This window comes from Lynx rufus, unplaced genomic scaffold (assembly GCF_022079265.1).
Source record: "Lynx rufus isolate CCGP_SWC_20201006 ecotype Redwood Valley unplaced genomic scaffold, mLynRuf1.p SCAF_20, whole genome shotgun sequence".
Taxonomy (NCBI): domain Eukaryota; kingdom Metazoa; phylum Chordata; class Mammalia; order Carnivora; family Felidae; genus Lynx; species Lynx rufus.
The window spans coordinates 17,965,362-17,983,504 of NW_025814835.1; the positions used below are offsets into that span (position 1 = coordinate 17,965,362).

General features: G+C 50.0%; 1 protein-coding gene across 1 annotated transcript in view; it reads right to left on the reverse strand.

Annotated features, from left to right (window-relative positions):
- Nucleotides 1-17,635, reverse strand: part of NEDD4L (NEDD4 like E3 ubiquitin protein ligase) — a 342,953-nt gene extending 325,318 nt beyond the window's left edge. Inside the window, exon 1 of the mRNA XM_047086375.1 lies at nucleotides 17,328-17,635. Within this exon, the coding sequence (XP_046942331.1) occupies nucleotides 17,328-17,375 (48 nt within the window). The 5' untranslated portion in view covers nucleotides 17,376-17,635. The remainder of the gene's footprint in view (nucleotides 1-17,327) is intronic.
- Nucleotides 17,636-18,143: the final 508 nt, after the last annotated feature.

Sequence of the window (18,143 nt, forward strand, 5' to 3'; positions counted from 1 at the left end):
ACAGATTCGAAGGTGACAACCCCCCAGAGCACTGGCTGGACTCAAGAGTCTCATCTGTTTCAGGACAACAGATCCAATGGGTGAAGGACAAACTTCGCGCTCACCGAATGGTCCCAACAGCCCAAGCACCAGGGCACCGTGTGGCTTCAAAATAATAAGATGACACAGCACAAAGCTGTTTTAAACAGACAAATCATGTCCATAAAAGTTCCTATCCCAATTTCAGTGACGCAGTCCCCTTTCACATCACTATCCAAGACTGTATCTTCAAATACATAACCTTGAAAATATCAATAGTACGATATTATGAAGAGTTCAGCTAGGAGAACTCTGTCCCAAATCTCTAACGTCATGAGCTACCCAGGAAGGCTGCTACATACATCCAAAATCTGCCCGGGAGCTGGATAATAACCAAAGTGGGCAGCAGCTGACAAAATTAGAAACCCCATTAGAAAATCAGCAACTGTATCCTGAGCTACCAAAAGCTGTCTGGTCATTCTAGACCACACACTGAAACAAACGGATTCTCTAAAGGGCTCCTTACCTCTGGCAAACCAATGTATTTTTTTTTACATTTGTCTTTAAATCCAGAGCAGTCCTAGATGATCCTCCAAATTCCCCCTCTTTGTGTTTATCCCTTCCCACAGGGATACTTAGTAATTAAATTAGTAAAAGACAGCCAGCAATAGTTCATATGCACAGGGAATAAATAGGGCTTGGAATGACAATTTTTGCATTTTATCTTACCGTAAATTAACAGTATTTTTTTTGTAAAGGAGAGGATAGTACGTGTTCCCATATTTAGATCTGCAGGGGGAAGCCAACATCTAAATGATCATATTTCTGTGAAATCTTCACTGTAAGACCTTCAGGATCGGAAAACGCAGAGCTATTCGATCCTATGCGGAGCGGAGTATAAATAACCACCTTCCTTCCTGCCTCCTCCAGTCTGGAGCCAGCACTACAGAAAAAGAACCCCCCAGCCCGACGCACCTCTTCCTTTGCAGCACCGTTCGGAATAAAAGCAGCAGGGAGAACTGAGAAGGCATGTCTGAATCCTACAACCACAAGACAGGGGTTCAAATTCGGACTCTGGAACTTACTAGCTCCGCGGCTTGGGTCCTGTTCCCCTCTAAGCCTTCATTTTGTCACTGGAAAAATGTGAAAGATAGGATGTACAACAGCTCATGACTGGTCCATGGGTTAAATTATATAGCTCTATGTACAACTGGTAGGCCTCGGAGTGGGATTGCTCAACCCTGGCAATAGTAGCATTTGGGGCCGGGTATTTTTTCGTTGTGGGGGACGCCGTGTGCCTTGTAGGATATTTAACAGTGACCCCGGCCTCTCCCCACTGGATGCCGGGAGCACCTCCCACGTTGTGACAACCAAAAATATCACCAGGCATAGCCAAATGTTGGAGGGGGGATACCCCCCAGTTTAGAACCTTTATACTAGGTATTTACTAAATGTGGGTTTCTCCCTTCCTCCCATCCATGTAGCCCTCTGAAACAAGAAACCTGGGTGACTACTCTAGACTCCTTCCTTTTTCTCACCTCATCAACCAGTAACCAATCCAATGCGGCCTGCCCCCTAAAATGCCTCCTGCATTTATCCCCCTTGCTGGCTTCCACTGTCATTATCACCATCTCTACCCGGCCAGCTGCAGGACCTCCTCTGGTTATTCACCTCAAATCCACTCTCCCCTTGCTGCACAGCAAGCAACAGAAAAGCACAAATCACACAGGTTTCCCAGAGCGCCTCCAAGGATGGGGCACCCAGTTCCTGGACAAGGTTCCTCCCTGAAGAACTGCCCTGAGACACCACGGGTGCTGGTTCCACCCACGGTCTTGGGAGCCAGACTGCCTCGATTCAAGTCCTGGCTCTGCCTCTTACTAGCTCTGTGACCCTCTGGGCAAATCAATTAACACCTTTGTGCCTCAGTTTCTCTCCCGACTGTATAAAATGGAGAAAGACGCACCCACCTCAAATTGCTGAGGTGAAGACGAGGAGAGTTGTTTTTGTTAAGACCTTTCTGTCAGCACCGAGCATGTAGAAAGTGCTCGAATTTTGGCTGTTCGCTTATCTTTATCTAAAACTCAGCTCAGAGCTCACTGTTCGAGGCTGGATACCCCATCTTTTCCACCTATCTTCACGCCCCAGACCCAAAAGCACTGCCCTGGAGAGCTGTTTCTGCTCCTTCATGGACCACCACGTGTGATGGTCGTTTACGCGGCTGTCTCAAATCGGTCAGAGCCTCTCACCATCCCCAGCACAACATCAGGCCCCACGAGTGTGCCCTCCATCCAAGACACCTGCAGATCAGCCCATCTCAGCAGATCAGGTGCCCCCCCCCAAAAAAAATCATTTTTGAGATCTTTCTGAACTCTAATTTGTTCATGCCACAGAGGTATTACCCCTTTTTTCTAGTCCATAGGATTAACTTAGAATTGGGGGAAATGGGGAAGAGAGAAACTCTAAGTGAAAAGATCTCCTGCCTCTCCAAGTCCCAAAGAGGCAAATACACTCAACAGAAGGGCACAGACTCGCCTTTGAGCCTTCAACACCCCTGGGCTTTATTTTCCTCAGATTCTTAAAAGGGTAGAGAAACCATAGAAACTATCCTCGTCCGTACCAGGGCACCGGCCTGAAACGTCATGTTGCAGACTCCACAATCCAAAGCGCCTGGCAAAGAAGGGCACACACAGTCTTTGTGGCCCGGGAGTTAAACTCGCCACAATAATAAGCCCGGTAAGCTGAGAAGCTGCTCCTTCCTGGAGCGACAGGGCCGTTATGGAACTCGGATGGGCCAAACCACCTCGTCTTATCCTTACGACTGTCCATTAGTGGGCCTTCCGGTCCCTTCCTGCAATTATCAACCTTTTTGTGTATTAACACCAACCTCATTCCAACAAGACTGAAGTCGCTTTTAAGAAGATATACAATTTAAGACAATAAAAGTGTTTCAAAGCATCAGGGCAATGGGACAGAGAAGGTCAGAGGACACCAGAAAGTCAACTGGGGCTCAACCACGAATTAGAACAGTACTTCTGAAGCTCGGCATTCCACTGAAAAGGTGAAAAACCCCTCTCAATCCGCCTCTCTGCTGACTTACATTTTTTGGTTGTGATTTCATTTAGTAGGTCTGCATCCTGTGGTGCTGGCTGCCACGAGGCTGGCTCCTGGGCCCTAGGACGGCTCTACTAGCCTCGCCATGTTTGGTGCTGACTCATTATTCCTGTGCCTTTTCAACCGTAGGGAAATGTACACTCACTACCCACCCTCCCACCCCACGTCCACCATTGTTTGGCTTCGCTGGGCAGGAGGAGGAAACCACTGACCTCTTACCACCTCACCTCCTCGGCCTGAGGCAGCCGAAGGGTCACCGATGCCAACACAACCACAGATGGTTTCCAACAGGCCCAGAAACCCCAAAGCAGTGACCACACCAAACCCACTGCGAAGGCAGACTCCCTTTCTGCATCAATCTCTCCCCCTCCACACACAAATACACCCTGGTGTCTCCCAACCTCAGAAAACATCCTCCAGGACCCAGCCCTCGCTCTGCGGCAGCCACAGGCCTCCACGCTCGTTCGCAGCAAAATTCCTCCAAAGGGTGGCCTCCCCGGGGCCTCCGTTCCCACTCCTCCTGACACAGCTCCTACCAGGGCCACCAAGGCATCCGCCTCATCCTCCCGACACTTGTCCCCCAGGGCGCCAGCCGCCCTCCTCGCCCAGGGCCTGGCCTCTCCTCCACCCCAATCCTCACCTTCCCCAAGTTCCCGGCCTCAAGTGTCAACTAGCCCATCCCCGCCCTGACAGCACGGCTGGGTTCTAGATGCTCATATCCACCTGCCTGCTGGCGTCACCCGGATCTTAATGGACACGTTACTTTTAGCCTCATCAGCACAGACCTTTCTGCTCTCCCGATTTCCCCGCCCATTGCTACACCAACATCCCAAGTCTCTCTAACCGTCCAGTCCCAGCCAATTCCTCCAAAACCTATGGCCGGTCCCTCCATTCCGCCTCCCTCTGCTGTGCCCCCGCTCGAATCCCGGCTTGCCACACCTCCTACCCAACCAGTCCCGGAGTTCCCCGACTGGCCTCCCTGCCTTCATTCATTCCTGTCCTTCCAACAATCCTTTCTCCTCCAGTTACTTCAAGCCACAAATCAGATCCCTCTACTCCTCTGCCGAAAAAACGCTCCAACGGCTTCCCACTGTGCCGAGGAAAGCCCAGCCCTCCACAGTGGCTGTCCAGGCCCTCCTGATCTGTCCCGTCCCCCCTCTCTGACCCTGCTGCCTGCCAGTCCCCCCCAGGCTCCAGCCACTCTGGTTTTCTGCCATTCCCCCAGCTCCTCCAGCTCATTTTCATCTTGGGGCCTTCATGTTTGCTACTCCCCCCCCCCGTCTGGAATGTTCTGTCCCCCAACCTCAAGCAGCTGACAGCACCTCAATCTCAACTGAATCCCTCTCCCATATCTCCAAGGACACCGTAGGTCCCTGGAGAGCACCTGTAAACCTACAGCACCTGGGGTACACTCATCAACCCCCCCCAACAAGGACACAAAATTTGCAAAAATATGTCACAGCCTCTCCATGATGCAGGGATGGCAAATGCTCAAAACACACACCGCCTCGCCTCACTATCGCAACCACTCAATCCACATTTATAACGGGCCTGATCCATGCTTAGCTGGGTCTTCTTTTAGGGAGGGGAATGCTGATGCTCCCTTGGCCCCCGCAGTGGCCGAGGCCTGGCTCTCCAGCTGACAGCATCAGAAACCAATTCCCATGTGGGGGGCGGGGGGGCGCTCAGTGTGAGATCTGGTGGGAGGCCAGGCCCACCTCCCACCACAGAAACCAAAAGTTTAAAAAAGGAGGAACAAACCCTGCATCCCCCTCCCGCGGCAGCAAGGGTCGCCGGCACGGGCCTGAGACTGGCCATCGGGGATGCCAAGAGGCAGTGAGCAGGTGGGAATTGGTGCAGCAGGCCCAGACCGGTCTCCTTAGAAAGGCCCGCTTTCGAGGCTGGGCCCCCGCCGGTGTCTGGAAACTTGAACGGTAAACAGTTCCTTCCACAGAGGGTGCAACTCTCCCCGAACGAGACGTGTGCCTCACTGTGCCCAGACTGTGCCGGCCACGTGCTTCACGCCCAATTCCGGGAGTCTGGAAGTGCGCGTGCTAGGCGGAGGGCATCCCACGGCCAGCCCCCGACAAAACCCGGGGCTCGGAGTCCCTCGTGAGATTCCCTGGTGGACAACGTCCCACACACGCTGTGACGCACGCTGTCACAGCTGCTGCTGGAGGAATTCTGCACACGCTGAGGGCCACCACTGGGAGAGGACTCGTGGAAGCCGGCGACCTGGTCTCCCCTAAACCTCACTCCACACATCTCTTCCTTTTGACTTTGCTCTGTGCCCTTTTACTATAATAAACCGTAACTGTGAGTACGACAATTTCTGGGTCCCTGTGAAGGAATCACTGAGCCCGAGAGTGGTGGTGAGGACCCCCGACACAGGTAAGCAAGAGGAGAGGGACGCAGCCACGGCAAGGGGGATGCCCCCACGCAGCACCCAGAGACAGGTATGGAACGGTGTCAGAGGTGGCATTCAGTGTCGTGGGGCCCCGGGTCCTTCACTGTGATTTGGGGTGCCCAGCCTCCCTTGGCCCCTGCCGCAGCCTACGCCCGGCTCTCCAGCTTGACAGGTACTCCTGTGCCATCCAAAATGCCTTCAATAAATCCCTTTCTGCTTAAATTAATCAGAATCGGTCACTGTTGCTTGCAATCAAGAGCCCTAACCGTAACAGATTGTGTATAAAAAGAAGTGCTATAAATAAGATTGAAATGGTGGAGTCGGGGGCAGGCAGAGGGTCCTGTGAGCCCCACCATCCCAGCCTGGGGAAGTTGGGCATTCTGACTAGGCAGAGCAAAGGCAGGGTGGGTTCAAGCGCCCAGCCGTCCGTTGGATCCAAACGGTACGCCTCTTCATGTGAGGCTAACTTCAAACTGCTCTGAGGCAGAGGCGAAGGGGATGAACAGGGCACGGAGACCATTCGCTAGGACACAGAAACTCCCAGAACCAGAGACTTCATCTAGAAAAGGTCACGGGCTGTTGTTACCAGGTCAAGGTATTGACCGGATGCAAACAAACTCAGTACTAAGTTTTCACAGGAGCAATATTGCCAAATACCCAGATCAGCCAACACTAGCCTGCGGCTGTTCGATCCCTAGACACCCAACCCGGAAGCCCCAAACTCACACCCAAGCAGGACCCAAGAAGAGGCAGTTTGCCAGGACCGGCCGCATCCAGGTGCAGCTGTAGAGGACAGGGACCCTGGGAGAGTCTCACAATGGGCATAATCCACAATGGGCAAAGCCATAAGCTGCCAGGCTAGCGGACCAAGCCAAGGATGCCTTGCTATTCCTGATCCGGCGACCAGCACGCTGGGAGTTTTCTTATTTTCACCCTCTCCAAATGGGAGGTTTATGGTAGCATCCTACTTTCTTCACCATTGGAGGCTGATGTTTTGGGGGACCCAACCTATTTAGCCATACCATCACTGGACCATTAAAAACAACTCCTTTCAGGGGTTAAGAGAAGGGACAGTGTATCACCAGAGACCCTTGCAATACTCAGATGAAAATATGGGTTGCCTCTCTAGGGAATGGGAGCATGTGATTTCAGGAAGCCATGGGTATTTCTGAAGGTGAATATATCTGAAGGTGGATGAATTATCCAGTGGGTGCACTGTGGGGCCTTCATGGGCTTCACCTCAGCTCAAGGGGTAGACCCTTAGAGCAATAAAGGTAATCCCATCCCCTCCTTGCCAGCAGCTGGTTAAAACATGAGCAGATCAAAGCCTCTGCGGCCAATGGGACACAAGACATTGCCTAGGTATTTCTGGGAATGAAATGTCTTTAATCTTGACAGAGAGACCCAGGAAGCCATTCTCTTTCCTCTGCAAGTAGGAAAAAAGAACATAGCTCTGGTTGCCACTCTCAGACCAAGAAGGTCTCTGAAAAGGGTCAGGCCTTAGACCATGGAGTAAAGAATGGAACCCGATTCCTTGATGACGTCACCGAGCTGGCACTCCTCCTTACTGTCCAGGTGGCTGCTTAACAGACACAGCATAACTGAATAAGAAAGATAACACTGGTCTCCATGACAACTATCAATAATCTACCATAACGCACAGGCCACCACGATACACAAATTGAGATTGGCCAACTCAAGCGCTACAATTCTGAGATACCCGCAAACTAGAACTTTGGGGGGAGGAGGGGGGGTGGTATGAGTGCAGGGAACCCACCACCACATTATACACGCACGTCAACTGCAAGATGCATCCTCAGGTCAGAAATATTAAAAGCGGCAGCAGGGAGAGGGACACACAAAGACAAGTGTCAGATCAGACATAACATGGTATTTGTCAACTGCACCCTTTTGTTCGGGAAGGGACCACCATGAAATGTACTCAGACGTACCGATCCTGGATGTACGTTACAAGTCAGCTCGAAGGCAAAATAAAGAGCTGCTTCCAGATACTTAGATAGTCGCACAGATGATCACAGCCGTGTCCAAGTACCTTTTCGAGATCTAAAACTATTCAGTACTGCAACAAGACTGAGTCAAAACCCAAAGACGCAAAAGGAGAAATAGATTTCAGTTTGGTTTTTATGGCACACACACACAGGCCCCAATTTCATTGTGCACACAAAAATTTCAGAGAACGTAAAACACAACTAATGACCTAAATTACTTTTATGCAGCTGTGATGCACAGAAAGATGAAAATCCAAATTTTAAGTGTCCATGACGGACAAAATGAAACCTCTGTACTGCAAGTGAAAGTAAGTCTAATTTACTCATTCCCCACCCCACGCCTTTGTTTTGGAAAAAAGTCCACTCCTGTTTTCACCTATCCCGCAACTTCCCACGTTGGTAGGGAGCTCCTAAAAGGCAAGAGTGGCAACGCACCGACCTTGATAGCCTTAAATACAAAGCACACAGCAGGGCCCCTGATGAACATATGTTCATCACCCTATCAGTATCTGTTCTGAACAAGTGCTCTCATTTTTTACCCAAAGCCTCTTGAATTTGCTTTTATATTAAGAAAAAGTTCACCGTAGAAATATAGAAAAATATAAGTAAAATACAAAAAGATGATGAAAATTACCCATAATCCCTTTACTCAAAAATAACTGTTATTATCCTGATATGTACCCAGTTACATTTTTTCTATGCATAAACACATACACACATGCACGTGTGTGTGTATATATACATGTGTATATATACATATACATATATATGTATATATACACGTGTGTGTGTGTATATATATATATATATATATACATATATATATATACACACATATATATAGTTTGTTTTTTTCACAGTAGTCTTCACATCCAGCACAAAGCCCAACGCGGGGCTTAGATCCACAACCCTGAGATCAAGACCTGAGCTGAGATTCAGAGTCAGATGCTTAACTGGCTGAGCCACCAGATGCCCCTCTATGCATACTTTTAACCACAATAGGACTGTACGGCACCCCCCGTTTTGTAACCCACTTTTTCCAACTATATGAGTGACATCTCCACATTATTAAATCCTCTCCAATATCTCCCCAACCCACCAGCCACCCCCATGGGTGGTGCACGCTCTTCTCTACTTCACTTCTCAAAGGAAAGGAAAAGCTCTTACTCTGAGTTCAGTGTTCTCTTCCACTATTAACAGTCAGCAGAATTAAGACATCATTTCCAAAGGGAGACAGCATGGCACATACCAATTTCTCGATTATGGGGATAAACATACTCTACAACACAGAATCAATCCAGGGTTCAGCTCCCTTCAGAGAGTGCCTCATTCAAGAGCCACATCCGTTTATCCTCTGGAGTAACTAACAAATGGGGAGGAAGTACAGACGTGTAAAAACAACCCGACTGTAGTTGCACTGGCATCCAATTATCACACACAATTCACGAAGCACAAAAGGAACTGGAGAATGATAAAAGGAAGCAAATGGAGTCCCGGTTTTGCTTTTTCTTGAAACCTCACACTCCTTCCCCTTTCCAACCCAAACCGCCGAAGATCAAGTTGGCGCAGTGATGGCACCTGGAGATGAATCACTTATTGAGAGAGAGAGAGAAAAATGGAGCCTCAGAAAAGGAAGCCAACATACACCGGTTCTAAAGGTAGTCGGGAGACTGGAGAGTAAGTAGGTGGCTCTCCAAATTCCGCGAGGTACACACTGAGCGCTTACTAAGCAAATTCTCTAAATAGCTTAGGCTCGCTTTTGTTTTCTGGAAGGGGTGGAGGGAGGACCACCAGACCGAAATCACTTCCAGCGTTTAAAACAAGACTTACGCACGTTGAGTAAAACTAACCCATTCAGAAAACATCTTCATTTAAGCAGGAAAAACTAACAGAGAAGATCTTCACCTTCTATGTCACCTCTGACCCAAGCCCGTCTTCACTAGAGCCCTCACACTGGTGACTTCCAACGGGTGCCAAAATGTACATTAACACTTGAAATCTTACGGATCGTGGAACAAAACTAAGTTTGCATTTTAAGACGTCAATTCCTAACAGATGTTCCACGGAGGCCCGCCAGGTAGGAACGTGCATCTTCCCAGCCACGAAGGCCACCTCAACGCCTCACCCGCAGCGCAAGGCCGGCTTCGCAAAGTGCCCTCAAAGACCCGCTACAAAACAGGACCCGGAGCTTCATCCAAGGAGACCGGGAAGGCCAGGCCTTGAATGCCGCTGAAACTGGGAAGTAAAATGTGCAAATCGTGCTAACAAAGGCCAAGACCGAGGCTCACAAACACAAGTGAGCCCTTGTCACTGCACCACAAGGTCCCCCCTCAGTCTGGAGGCAGCCAGTCCCGCGCAGAGGCAGAAAAAGCACACGGCCTCCCCCCGGTGGACAGGAGGGGGGTGGACACATACCTGCGTCACTCCAGTGCACCTGGGAAGCCATGGTCCGCCACAGCTGACATCACAGGTGATGGGACACCACCCTGACCTGTGATGGCCAGTGCATCCCCGTCATGGACCGCTATCCCCACAAGCCACTCTAAGTGCCTCCTTTACAGGGTGGCTTTCACATCGCAGCATTTTACACTAAGAACAAAGTCACTTTTCAATGGCCCCTTTTTCTTGAAGAGGCGGCATAAAAATACAAGATCTCTCAGTGGATCTCAGTGACTGCCAAGAAGTCACCCAACCCTGAATGTGGTGACAGCGAGGGAATCGGATAGTCTCACCATCAAACTCGGCAAGTTCTGAATCAATACAGGACCTTGGAGTCAGGGACAAAAAGTCGACCTGAGTGTCACGTCTAAGCTAGTTACCCCAGATACACTTATGTAATGTGGCTTTCCTCACCTAAAGGTATTACAGTAACAGCCAGCATTCAGGCCACTCAGGATCAGAACAAAACATTACAGCTATAACGAGGTCCTATATATTCATAAAAGAAGTGTCCCGGATCTTTATACCACTGATTTTCTCTCTGCTAGAACCTGAGCTACAGTCTTACCTCAGGAATCAAGAAGATCTCCAGCAATCAAGCACCCAGGAGTGGTGAGAATTATTAGTTCCTTCTCAAAGCCCATGATGGCCATTCTGGAACAGTCCGTATAGAACCAGCATTATTTAGAAGTCCCTAGGCACCCAAGAAAGGACACGGCAGTGTTTCTCAGAAGGACCATTTCCGTGTGTGTTTGTGGGTGCCCCCCCCCCAACAACCAGCACAACCAAGTGCCTTCCCTCTTCTAAATTTAATAGGCTCTGGAGAAGGGCGAACCTTAGAGAAAGGATGATGCTTGAAACTGATCACGTTGACACACATCACTTTAGGTATTGTTACCCAACTAATTTTTTCTTTTTTCAGTTTGTAGGAAGATACTGGTTTCTTAAATCTACGTGATCTTCATCTCTAAATTCGGCTCCCATTTCTACATTCCCCCAACAAGCAACTCCCAACCAAGGGTAACATCACTAAACAGTACAAACATTGCCACCTATAGTCAGAAAGTGAGATCTATTTGTTTATACGGTGACCTGGAAGAGAAACAATACAAAAACAGAAAGTAACATTTGGTCACCCTTCTCCCAGCCTCCACAAAGCCTAACATCCGCATACTTATTTTCATCGTTACAGTATGCATATATCATGTTGATCCTCTTTAATACGGATTGTCAAAAGATCATGTAGTTGGCTTTATTATCGATTAAATAGATCACTAAGGCAAAAACACGTCAAAGACCCACCACATCAAGAACACTTGAAAACCCTCCTATTCATCCAGGACCCCGAATTCAGAGGCACCAATAAAGTCTGTTAAAACAGATCTTCTAACTCAAAATAAGAATTGTAAGACGATCTCGATGTCTCGAAACTGATTGATTTCTCTACTACCATGCTGCTATGCTGTTTAAGAACTGCACCATGCAGGGGGCGCCTGGGTGGCTTGGTCGGTTAAGCGTCCGACTTCGGCTCAGGTCATGATCTCACGGGCCGTGAGTTCGAGCCCCGCGTCGGGCTCTGTGCTGACAGCTCAGAGGCTGGAGCCTGTTTCAGATTCTGTGTCTCCCTCTCTCTCTGCCCCTCCCCTGTTCATGCTCTGTCTCTCTCTGTCTCAAAAATAAATAAACGTTTAAAAAAAATTAAAAAAAAATAAATAAATAACTGCACCATGCGGGAAGGCTATTAAACAGGCAGTGAGCATAAGGTTTCTCCCCTCAATGGCGTGTGACATCATTCTCTAATGCCCGGGATTTCTCCCTGGAGATTCCTCCTGACTACACGTCAAGCATATTGATGCTCCCAAAATCACAGAACCACCCTGCAAGGAAGTTTCCTGGTGATGTGGGTCCTCACCGCACTGAGAAGATGCCCGGCTACCATTCAACCTCTTCCCTTTAAATTCTGCCATGGTAGGGGCACCCGGGTGGCTCAGTCAGTTAAGCATCCGACTTTGGCTCAGGTCATGATCTCACAGTCCATGAGTTCAAGCACCGCGTCAGGCTCTGTGCTGACAGCTCGGAGCCTGGAGCCTGCTTCAGATTCTATGTCTCCCTCTCTCTGACCCTCCCCCGTTCATGCTCTCTCTGTCTCAAAAATAAACATTAAAAAAAAATTTTTTTTTTTTTAACAAATTCTGCCATGGTGAAGAATCCAGGATTGTCTGACGATTCTGTTTTAATGCTGTCCTTACCCCTTTGGGCAAAATGATTTTTATTCCTTAAGGAAACTGCTTTTCAGTAACAGGAGAATTCAGAACATTCTGACTAAATAAAACTGAAGAGGATATAAATTAAAATATCGATTTCTACAAATTCCATTGAACTCCTGAAAAAAAATAAAAAATCTAACGAGAGTAGAATTTAAGACAATGTGTTATATTTGCCCATTTATAAAACTGCTTTCAGGAATGCCTGGGTGGCTCAGCTGGTTACGATCAGACTTTGGCTCAGGTCATGATCTCACAGTTCGTGAGTTCGAGCCCCACGTCAGACTCTGTGCTGACAGCTCGGAGCCTGGAGCCTGCTTGGGATTCTGTGTCTCCCTCTCTCTCTCTCTGTCCCTCCCCTGCTCATACTCTCTCTCCCTCAAAAATAAACAAACATAAAAAAATATATAAATGAAAAATAACTGCTTTTAAATATCACAATAAAACCTAGGCCCTTTTAGAGTTTTTCTTAAATGTTACCAATCATGATGCAGGCTGTCACCGGGGTAAGCCCGTGTCCTGGGCCCAGAGCATACCAGCCAGCACTGCTAGGCCTGATTCAGGCATTTGGACTTGGAACAAATGGGCAAGTCTTATCTCCCTCTACAAAACTGCTTTTCAGCATCCACCCTTAGATCCAAACAGTATCTAAACTAATTTCCAAAAGCAATCTTGTGATCGCTTTTGCACAGCCTCAGAGACAGCATGCAGGGTTTCCCAAGTGATCTCTTGAAAACACACACAGACCACTTTTTAAAAAATTAACGACTACTCTGAATTACTTACAGATGGCTATTCAGGTGGCCTCTCTTGTGGGCTCCCTGCTTCTTCTCTGCCAATGTCCAGTCAAGACCATTTCCCACGTGCTACCCCTTTTCGCAGTAACAGAAAGGCAAAAATCTGACTAGCAACTGACTTGAAAGTGTTGAGTGACTGGCGTATTATTTGAAACTGACGGCCCAGGGTTATCTCAGGTTTCTAATCGGAGTCACGAATTCTAAAACACCCTGAAATAAGGATGCTTCATGAAATTAATGGTATAACACGGTGTGACAGCAATTTTTTTTTCATTCTTTCTTAGTGGTACGTAAAATAATGGTGCATCTTCAAGTTGGCAGCCTCTTAAAGAAAACAGACCTGCGCCAACCTTCAGTGCTTGTTACGAAGGAGGTAATTATATGCAAGCGAATAACGAGAAACCTAGAATAGGGTGTAGGGGACATCTCCAGGGCGACGCCTAGGACCCACTAATTGTTGCCAGGTGAGAACGGAGCCCCAATGAGGTCAGATTTTTACCATTTTCTGTAAAAACTCCCAAGTTTGAAAACACAATGGAGACCATGCTAAGAAAGCCTCCCGGTCAATGCAGACCTAGAGGTCATTCAGTTTACAACTCCTGATGTTTATCGCCATTGCAAATTAACCTCAACAACCCAGCTATGAAGACCTTTCAAGATAAGTTGGAAGGGAGGAAGCATGTTCAAAGCTAGGGCTGTGTGATCAACAGAACGGGGTTCAGGGCCCAATTCCGTAACTTCCTCGCTGTGTGGCCTTATACAGGTCACTTAACATCTCTGAGTTTCCATTCCTCACCTGTAAATCTTAACACGCCTCACAGTGGGTTCATGAGGATTGAATGAGACAAGTACATCAAGGCCTAACATGGTGCTAGGTATAGAGAAAGCATATGAAACCGTCGCCAATTATGCTGGTTTGCATAAATTACAGACGGAAGGTGTCAAAGGACTATCCCACGTCAGCCTGGCCTTCATTTCTATGCCATTTACCTCCCCGTAACCACCCCAAAAATGGCACATCTAATAAGAAAGCTGTCATTGAGACTTTAGTATTTCACCCAGCAAAAATCTCTTCCATAAAGGGTTTCCAAAATCTTAGAAAGGATGTTGTAATAAAAGATTTCAGAAGATCAACAGTAACACTCCCAAGTAAACTGCCAAAATGTGCTACGGGATTGCCATTAAATAAATAAATACACAAAGCAAAACAAAAAACTGCCAAGGAAGCGTGCCAGACGCAACTGGTCCAACCATTCGGATTCCAAACCCAATCTGATGCTGGGCCCGGAATCACAAAATTTGGCCAATCTGCTCATCTAACACCCAAAGTCCTTCACCTGACGGCAATTTCAAATTTGGCTTCCTGAAGGTGACCCGATTTAAACCAGTAAATAGGAATAATAGCTCACTGAGGAACCTCAGCCGGAAAGACACAAAAAATAAACAGTACGTGCATTCCCACAAGCAAAGTCCACATTTAATCCCTTCCATTCTACAAGCTGGAGAGAACTAGGAGCAAGGTCCTCCGTCTTGGCATCCACTGCTTCAGCAGCAGCACTTACAGCTAAAGAAGCTTTCTGAGAGGGGATACAAAACCTGAGTGCCCTCCAAACACACAGTGCTCTCCCATCAACTTCCAACGAAAAAAGCAAACTTACTTCTAAGAAATGTGCCAGGTAGGGACACCGATTTTGCTAAGAGGTGCATAAGATAACTGTGTGGCAATCAAAACCTCCTCCTGTGTGATGTCCTGCAGCACATCGAGTGCCCGAGCTGAGGTACACCCGTATTTAATACGCCTGGAAAAAACAGCCTCAGCCAGTCTGCTTTCGGAGCCTGTGAAGATCTGTCATTTGTTTCCTTACACAGACTAACTCAGAGAGACCAAACAAACTGTGCAAATTCCACAATTTGTTAATATTCTACGAAGGCATTCCCTGATTTTCCAAAGGGTAACCTGACAGTGCAAAATCTCCCATAAAAAGCAAATACCATAGAAATGGGAAGTCATCAAAACAGCCCTGCCTTATTTTCTCACTGGCGGGGGAAGCTGAAAAAACACAACAGATGTGAGTTGCCTTTTGTAATACAACGTGCAGGGGGTGGGGGTGGGGGGCGTGGAATCTAAATAGTTCTAGCGACACAGCCATCACTCAATAAAATGTCTTCGTCACCTCGTGCTGCTCCCCATACAGCCCCAAACATCCCTCTAGCAACATGCAGGAATGAACCCAGTCATACATATACACACAAACCCCAATGCTGTTTGTATTTCATCCTTCACTCTCACACTGGACGCCAGTTAAGAAGATCTGTGTTAACTCAAGCGGCAAGATGCACTCTAGGTAGAAGGGGACACTGGATGCACATGTAAAGAAAGATTAAACAGGGATGTACATAGCATTCCTTGATCCCGTTAAATTTCCCAAAACACTCTTAATAGTAATACATTTTTTTCAGGGAGCTTTGAAAATCATGTAAAAAAGCGAGAGAGACCAAAGATGAAATGCAGCGGTCTTCCCCCACAATACCTCAAAAGCCCTTTGTTTAGGAATGTCTGTATCTCAGCACCTTCCTAAAAGCTCGCTGCCTGCCATCTACTGCTGCTCATTAAATGGAGAAGTGGAGAGTGAAAGGGGAAGCTCCGGCAGAGAAGCCTGCCGGGGAGAGCAGCACCCCCTGGGTAAAAGAAAACAATGGTCCTTTCACCCATCCCCAGGTGACTGCTCCAAAAAAGGAAATTATTTTACCCGAGCACAGCATGGCAAAATAATCGAAAACGTAAATCACACATTTGCATTGCGATCATTCTCTGATAAAATACACACCACAGCAAGCTTTACCTAGCTGTTAAGGAAAAAAAAAAAAAAAGCCATACCCCCAAACACCCTCCCCACCCCAAGATAACTATTCTATTACACACTTACAAAGCACGCGCGCGCACACACACACACCCCATACCAGAAAGCTGGTGAGAGAGAAGCCATAACGTGGGCAGGTCTAGATAATAGCCTTCCGTGAACCCCACCCCCAACCCCGGAGAAAGAGGGGACCTCAGAAAAGAAAGGAGAGGAAGAAAGGGAAAGCCAGAAATCCTCGGGTTTCCAGGCATCAACTTTTCATGAAATGAACAACCAGGATAGGAAATACCTCCCTGCTGAGTAATGCTTCATGGGTTGTAAATTCACCTCTCGAAAGGGGAGCCAGACCTGAGCGCGCACCCCGCCAGATGGCAAACCCCTCCTACCTGCTCCATCCAGCCTGCCGGTCACGCCGCGCCAGCGACAGGCCTCCCACCCCCCCTTTTTGGCCGCGCAACACACCAATAAGAGCCGAGCGTGGCTGGTCGAGAGAGGGCTCAGCAGCGATTTACTAGGATCGCTTCGAAAAGGAGGAGTGGGAAACTGCGAGGAGTGAGGGTAAAAACAAAGCTCTTTCCAGTCGAACCGGCAGCCTTGGAGGCGTGGCTTATCTGATTTGCTTTATTAATAAAAGAGCTCAATTGAGCTTTTGTTTCTACCCCGGAGGTGCCGGGCTTTAAATCCTTGGGAGGAAAGAAAAAGGAAAAAAAAAAAAAAAATGGCAGGGCTGCAAGCTTCCCCCAAGTTTCCAGTAGCACCTGCCACCACGCCAGCCGTCCTTCCCCACCGAAAAGACCCCGAGATCCACTCTCCTGGTTTCGACTCTGCAAGCCGAAGGGACAGACACACCCAGCTCGAGCGTGTCGCCTACTCCCACCGTGATAAGCACACATTCATCAAGAGCACTTGCTGACTCGATCGCTGGAAAGTTCCAAAGGGGAGACAATTCAGGCTCCTCCGCGGCCCCCGGCTCCCCCGCGCGGCGCGGGCCCCCAGCCGAGACCCAGACGTGACATACATCATGGACTCCCGGGCTGGAGGGGCGAGAGGCGGAAAGTTGCCCAACAGCCCGGGAGACGCTGCTGGGAGAGGAGGGGGAACAGGCGGCCAGAGAGGCGCACGCGCCTTCCTCCCACTCCCGAAGCAGGGAGCAGCGGGGCGAACCCCGGCTCGAAGGGCGTCGCGCCGCTTTATTTACAAACAATGCGCACCGCTACGGTTTGGGGGCGCAAGCGCCGGGCGGAAGGGCCCGAAGACCACCCCCCCGCCAAGCCGGGCCCCAACCGCAGAGCACACCCGCCTTTGAGGTTCCGCCGCAGGCGCTGGAGACGCGCACCCGGGGGTCGGCCCGATCCCCACCCCCTGCCGGCGCGGGACAGGAACTCCCCGGGGAGTCCCAGGAGGGAAGGGACACCGCTCACCTCATCTTCCGAAAGTCCGTAGATCTCCTCCCCGAGCCCGGTCGCCATGGAGCCGGCGCCCCGCGAGGGCTCCGAGGCGCTCCCGGGCGGCTGGGCTGCGGCGCGGGCGGCCGGTCTTCTCTCCTCCTCCGCGCCCGGCCTGCGCGCGTCCCGCCGGGGGAGCCGCCGGGCGCCGGCAGGTGAGGGAGCCCGAGCGCGCGTTGCGGCCGCCGCCTGCGCCGCTTCTTCCCGGAAGGCTGCGGGGCCGTACGGGTTGGCGGTCCGGAGAGCGCGCCGTGCAGCGGGCGGCGGCGCGGAGCCCGCCGGGCTTTCCCTCCCCGCTCGCCCGCCCGCAGCACTCCGCCCCTCTCGGAGCCTGCTCTCCGATCTCCGGAACCCGGCTCGCCCGCCCCCTCGCTCGCTCCCTGCGGCCCCCGCTCTCTCCGCCCAGTCCTCCGCCTCCTCCCACCCGGCGCCCAGAGGGGACCCTCCCCGCCTCGCCGGGGCGGGCACACGCGCCCCCCAAGCCAATCACAGGCCGGACTTGGGGGCGGGCCGCGGGCTGCGGGGTGGCGGGGCTCTGCCCCCACGCCCACCCCACCCCCCAGGCCTCCAGCGTGGCTCTCCCGGGCTCACCCGGCCTCAGAGCGGGTCAGCCCGGGGCGTGGGTTTGGCCTTCCGAGCTGACCCACCCTCCTCTCTCGCTTGCCCTCTGCTTTGGGGAAGGGGCGACCTGGGCATTTGGGGGGCGGCGGGGGGTGGGGAGGCTGAAGGCATTTTCCCCGGGGGGAGGGGAACTCCACTCAGTTCATTCTTCTTCCCCACGGGCTTTTTACC